At 34.5% G+C, this 6,898-nt stretch overlaps 1 protein-coding gene across 1 annotated transcript; it reads left to right on the top strand.

Moving 5' to 3' along the window:
- Positions 1-551: 551 nt before the first annotated feature.
- Positions 552-3,338, top strand: LOC131067634 (protein HOTHEAD). Its single transcript, XM_058002726.2, has 4 exons — positions 552-747; positions 919-1,569; positions 2,000-2,825; positions 2,923-3,338. Exons 1-4 carry the CDS (start codon positions 654-656, stop codon positions 2,963-2,965), a joined length of 1,614 nt encoding a protein of 537 aa, XP_057858709.1. The 5' UTR covers positions 552-653; the 3' UTR covers positions 2,966-3,338.
- Positions 3,339-6,898: the final 3,560 nt, after the last annotated feature.

Here is a 6,898-nt window from a genome sequence, read left to right as displayed (position 1 = left end):
ATCAGAAACATTAGTACAAACAAATGTCTACACAGTGAAATTTAGAAATTAAGTAGCAATTGTCTATCTTACCAAACTTTCTAATTATATATAATCAAAACACAAAATACCAAAATATCATATCAAATCAATAGTTCACAATTATCTATCTATGATAAAAAAAATAAAGATATATACATCAAGTTTAAATCAAAGTAATTCCAATTGAACATATGTGATAACAAAAATAAAATCATTTATGGAATTCCTCTATCTCTTGGGTACATGGAAGTAGACAAGCCAATAAATTTGATAGTTTTAGTAGTATCAAATCAACACTCATACGGTGCTTTCATAATTTCTATCATGATAGGGTTGGCAATGCTTATCTGTAACAGGAAAGTTCTGCAGGGTTTATATTTTTAAATTAAAATTTTTGAAAGACAGGACTTGTTTGACATAACAACTTACCAGCTGTTTATTTAAAGATTTTAATTAGTCAACATCTTTCTGAATTATTAATTTATTTCTATTTACAGGTCAAATGTGCACCTAATATTCTGGATAGGTAACACAGTCAATTATGCATCCTCCTTACATCTCATCTATAAAAAAACTGCATTCAATCCATTGCTTGACAAAACATTTATCAGGAAGTAGATTGGTTAATCAGTATGGAGATGGTATTAATCTTTGTGTTTTCATGCCTGCTGCTGTTTACAAATCATCACCGTCAATCCTGTTCAGAAGCAGCAAAATCTAATCTGGGTCTGTACAAATTTTCAAACTTTTGTTTGAAATCAGTAGTTTTTAAAGGCAGATAGTCTGTGCAATTGATATGTAATGCTCTGTTCTTGATGTTTGCAGAATACCCATATCCATTTAGAGGCAGGTAGTCTGTGCCATTGATATGTAATGCTCTGTGCTTGATGTTTGCAGAATACCCATATCCATTTATGACAGTAGATGCTGAAAAGGCAGCTGCAAGGGCCTATGATTACATTGTGATTGGAGGTGGTACAGCAGGGTGTCCCCTGGCAGCAACACTTTCACTGCACTACTCTGTTTTGGTATTGGAGAGAGGAGACTCTCCTTATGGAAATCGGGATGTTGAAAACTTCAAAAGCTTTTTCAAGTTTTCTGGGGATCCCAAAAATTATCCCTATGTAGGAGAGGGGTTTGTCTCAGAAGATGGAGTTCAATTGGCAAGGGCCAGAGTTCTAGGAGGTGGAACAGCTATCAATGCTGGCTTCTACAGCAGGGCAAGCTCTGAATATATTCAGAAAATGAAGTGGGATGAGAAACTTTTGAATGAATCATATGAATGGGTGGAGAAGTTGAATGTCTTCAAACCAGACAAGCTTTTTCCTTGGAGTTCTGCTTTCAAGGATGGGCTTCTTGAAGCTGGTGTTCTTCCTTACAATGGATATAGTTTGGATCATTTGGAGGGCACCAAGATTGGTGCCTCAATTTTTGACAAGAATGGAAAGAGACATACTGCTGCAGATCTTCTTCAGTATGCAAATCCAGAAAATATTGTTGTTCTTCTGAATGCTACAGCCAGCAGAATCCTTTTCAATTTGGCATCAGGTACATATGTATCTTTTACTTTCAAAATTCTCTTGTTCTCAAATTATTATTTTTATATATTGTAGATGTTAGGTTTCTACAGTCTATGTAGATTGTAATTTGAGCTTTTGGATTTCAATATGTCTATCTTTTTTACATCAATGTTTCAAACTCTATGATTATCATCATGATAAAGAACTAGAACTAGAGAAGCAAAATGAATCATACAATATGACTATTGATGTAAAAAAGATAAACAGAGTGAAATTGGAAGCTCAAATCACATACTTTTATATAATATTCTAGAGATACTTAGATTAATATATATTTTATTTTATTATAAAATATTAAGAATAAAGAAGATAAACCACTACACATTATATTATATTTTGTAGTGTAATCTTTCATCTTCATATATCTATGTGTAACATTGTCAGAATTTAAATTGCAGGAAAATTTAAGGCTAGTGGCGTGGAGTTCACAAGTAATAGTGACAGTAAACATCATCAAGTATTGCTTAGTCAATTGTCAACAAATAGTGAGGTGATATTGTCAGCCGGAAGTATAGGTAGCCCTCAAATTCTCCTCTTGAGTGGAATCGGCCCAGCACAACAACTTAAAAAATTGAACATTACCGTTCTTTTAGATTTACCTTTGGTAGGGAAAAAGGTTCAAGATAATCCTAGTACAAGATTCTTTGTAGTGTCTCCAAAACCACTTGAATTTTCTAATGTACAAGTAGTGGGCGTTCTAGACAATTCACAACTCGACATCCAATCTGCCAGCTTTTTCCAACAAAATAATGCCACAAATATACAATATTTAGGCTTTGTTGCAAGTAAGGTGGCATTCCCCTTATCAAGGGGCAAACTTTGGCTTAAAAGCACAAATCCTCAAGATACCCCCTATGTTCATTACAATTATTATTCACACCCCTTTGATTTACAAAAATGTATGTTTTGTGTAAAAGTAATGGTTAGTCTAAGTATGACATCTTCTATTCAAGAGTTTGCATTTATTGATAATGGACATTCCAAAACCCTTCGATTTCTTGGGATGCCATTACCAAAGAGTCAATCAAATGATGATGCCTTGGCCAAGTTTTGCAATGATACATTAGGGACATATTACCATTACCATGGAGGTTGTCAAGTTGGTTTGGTGGTTGACAAAAGGTATCGAGTGAAAGGTGTTGATAATCTAAGGGTTGTGGATACTTCAACTTATAAGGATTCCCCTGGGACCAATCCACAAGCCACTACCATGATGCTTGGAAGGTATTTATTTTTATTAATAATTGATTTACATTATTTAGCTTTTACAACTTTCCGGTTATAACATTGACAAAACATTTTGATCATGCAACATATGCAGGTATATGGGAATTCATATCCTTCAAGAGCGTATGAACCCTTGAAATTATTGGAAGATCATGCTAAAGTAATTGGCACATTCAATGTATTTCCTTTTAGTGATATCGAATTAAATAAATACTAGAATAAATACCATTTATAATAATATAATTGACAACACATGGGGTTCTTCCAGCAATGTGATAGTTAAGTTGTGGCATTGTTGATAGTGCCACCAAGGTTCAAATCCCTTTAGGGTTGATTATGAACAATGATTGTGAGCCATTATGACATTCATACTAGTTGTTAATGTTCGTTGGGCTAATGTTGTTGTGTTAATATTGGAGATGAGGTCCCCTATTTGTGATCTCTCTTGACTGTGGACGAGGCTAAAAAGTCTTATAACCGACAAAAATAAAATGGGAGAATGTTTAATCTTATAGTTATTCGATTTTAGATCACATAATAATTAATTTCCTCTGTTTATCTTGTGGGGTGATTTGTCATTTAATTTTTTTTAGTGTGATATATAGCCTAGTTCCATTTAATTTCTTCATAATACCTACAACATTTTTTGAGCAAAAATGTGCGAGGGCAATCTGGGCACCTAACATTTTTGCAGCGCTGGTGGTTTTGAGGTGGATTCTGAGGCGAAGTGAAAGAATGTGAAACCGCAGAAACACAATGGTAATGATCCAGGTTCTGCAAAGGACGTTGTGCAGGTTGGGAAAAAGGAGGAAAACACACCGAGGCTGGAGAAGGGCATAAAATATATGCGCTCTGTTCTTTCTCAACGCTAGGGTTGCAGGACATGTCAGTCTCCCTCCCTCATGGTATCATTTTTGATCCACTGGGGTTGTGTCATACCATGAGGAATGTTGATTATTCGGTGTCGTACGACGTGGATCAGGAATCTCTCAAGGCCTTCAAAAATGGGGAAAATCCATTTTTGATCCACTGGGGTTGTGTCATACCATGAGGAATGTTGATTATTCGGTGTCGTACGACGTGGATCAGGAATCTCTCAAGGCCTTCAAAAATGGGGAAAATCCAATTCATGTCTGTAGTTCTTTCTGTGCTGAGCAGATACTCCAGGTTAACCCTAAGCCCACTCCCTCCGTGCCATCTTCTAATCCGCATCCTCCCCCTTCCATGGAGAAAGAACATCTGGTTCTCACCCCTCCTTTCTGGGGATTCATAGGTTTCATTTTCAGAGGTGTCGGCTGAGTTTTCCATTCGAGATGATTGCATCAAGGAGATTGCACCCGACATTGGAGAACACTCTCTAATATTGTGTCAGGCGTCCAACCTATGACTCAATTTTGGAGTGGAACAAATCCACTTGGGGCGCCAGTTGTCTACCCTATTATCAATCTCTTGGATTTTGGATTTTTTCTGTTTTCATTTAAGAGAAAGGATCTAGTAGTTGTGCACTCTAACTTCGCATTTTTCAAAATCTTACTTAGAAATTTCAAATCTCTCAATTTTTTACAGCAGCTTATTTGACAAGTCCCCTACTTATAACTAAGGTTTCAGAGCCACATCATCAAATATGATGCCACATCAGCATGGTTTTTGCCAAGGTGTCCAAAACAACCCCCCAAAAAAGTGAGACCAATAGGTGTGCAAAAAGAACCCAATACTTGTGCAGCTAATGTGGCATCATATGATTGGTTGCTTTTTACAACAAATGGTATATTTCATTCAATTACATCATAGCAATAACAACTTTAAAGTCACAACTATTGGTGCAATGTTGTACAAAATTTGGACATTAACTCAACAAATATGAGGGTATTAAATCAACAACTTCTATCTCAAGAATTTGAATGCGCTCAACTGTTGGGTCATTTCCCCTAAGTTTGCTATAGATTGTTCCTTTGTGATTCAACACGGTCCTTGGTTCTTGAGACGCTCAAGGCTATTTGTTTCTCCATGGAACTCCTTTTTCATTCCAGCCACAAACAAAATAACAATTGTTCCTCACACTCTATAACCTTCTCTTGGTACTAGGGAATGAGAATCTCATTAGTAACTTGATCAATCAAGTGGGCTCCTTTGTCAAACTCAAGTATCCAATGCACATGAAAGTTTGAGACCACATAAGAGAACGCCTAAACCCAAAGGTAGAAGAAGAGAAACATTTATAGACTTCTAAAAATTCCTCAACCACAAACAATACACTCCTACTTACTTGCACACACACATGTGAATAGGATTATAAATAAGCTAGGGGTACAACCATCATAGATAATATTTCTAACTAATGAAGATGAAATTAAATTACCTTAATTGAATAAAACATCTAATCCATCCACTTTAGTTTATATATTCATTTTACCAAAATATGAAACCAAAATTTTGAGCCTTATAATTTCAATTGAGATTGGAACATATCTTCACAACTTAGGGATATCTATCCATGCCGAGCAATCCTTCACGGTTTGAAAGATTGCATTTACTTGTTCACCAAAGGTTAACTTGAAATGATGCAACACTGTATGTGCATTACAAACCTATCTAGGATTACTATCCTATGTTTATTGCAAAAACTATAGTAAAAGAGAGAGCTAGAAAACAACTAGAAATAGCTATTACTGAAATTGAATTATCAAAGAAAGAACAAGTGCAATGTAAACTAAACATTATGCTATAACAATTCAATCTAATGCAATTAATGCAAAGCACCTAATTAACTACTATAAAGTAAAACAACCATTAAGTAATACTTGCACTATCTATTCTAGTTTACTCTAGCTACTATAGGAAACAATATATTGTGAAACTCTTTATTCTACCAACATCAAAAGAACTACTTCAATATTAAAGTCCTAAAACAAAACCAACTAAACTATACTATGAGTAGCTTTAGCTCAAGTGGGATCCCTTGGGTAAGTACTCACTATAATATCACATGATTACACATCTAGTTAAAAAATGCATTGTATTCTATTCATCATGATTTGCATACTTTCTTCAAAACATAATTGTTGGAATAGTCACAAAGTTATTAACTTTTTCAGTTTGAACACAAGCTTAGTTATACAATTACACCTATGACTGATTCTCTAATTAAATACTTCTCCATCCCTAGATCTAGGGAGAGATTTATTAATTGATTAAAGGAACCATAAATTGAAGAAGAGTCCCATTAAGGACCACAATTCCTAGCAACCATTTAAAACTTAGCTATCCACTTGAATCCGCTCAATAGACTACAAATAACATGTGCTTAGGTGATTTAGATCATGATGAAGGACGTCCACATGTAAGTGTTGCCCTTAGATAGCTTGATTTGCTTGAAACTTATTTTGAACAAATCAACATTGATTCTATACATGGTTTAGGAACTGAAACAATGCTTGGCTATAGGAACAATTGCTTTTGGCTTGAGAGAAAGTGCTACATAATAGGTTAGTATGTACAACATTGCAAACCATAGTAATTAACCATTTCCATCTATAACATGCACATTCATAAGCATGTGTGTGTGTGTGTGTGTGTGTGTGTGTTCATTAACTAAACATATTAAAAGAGCTCAAATGAAGTCTTAATAACATTGTAAGTTGTATGTATGTATATATGTATGTATGTATGTTCATTAACTAAACATATTAAAGAGCTTGAATGAAGTCTTAATACCATAGTAAGTCATACTATGGCTAAGGTTCATAACACTTAGGTCTGCAATGTTACTGATAAAAGATGGACAAGTTAAAAGACCTATTATGGGTAATCTAACCATTTTATCCACCACATAACTTAATATGATAGAAACCAAATGGAATTTTATGTGATTTCAACAACAACACTGGGATGTGCTAAATGAATGAATGAGATTATCACCAATTATATGAGTGGAATGTGATCCAACACAAAAGAATCCATAATTATAAATTCAACATTTCATAATTTGAGTCACAATTTTAACATAACAAATCATGCTAATAGCCTCATAATACAATGTGTAAAAAATAGATCCAAAATGATAACATATA

Source organism: Cryptomeria japonica, chromosome 5 (genome assembly GCF_030272615.1).
Source record: "Cryptomeria japonica chromosome 5, Sugi_1.0, whole genome shotgun sequence".
NCBI classification, from domain to species: Eukaryota; Viridiplantae; Streptophyta; class Pinopsida; order Cupressales; family Cupressaceae; genus Cryptomeria; species Cryptomeria japonica.
Note: the sequence above shows the minus strand (reverse complement) of the source record. Positions and strands in the feature narration are given on the sequence as shown.

Coding starts and splice junctions, on each gene's coding strand:
- LOC131067634 (XM_058002726.2), top strand. CDS start 654: ATGGAGATGGTATTAATCTTTGTGTTTTCATGCCTGCTGCTGTTTACA. Junction 748..918: donor AGCAGCAAAATCTAATCTGG/GTCTGTACAAAT, acceptor TGATGTTTGCAG/AATACCCATATCCATTTATG. Junction 2,826..2,922: donor ACTACCATGATGCTTGGAAG/GTATTTATTTTT, acceptor CAACATATGCAG/GTATATGGGAATTCATATCC.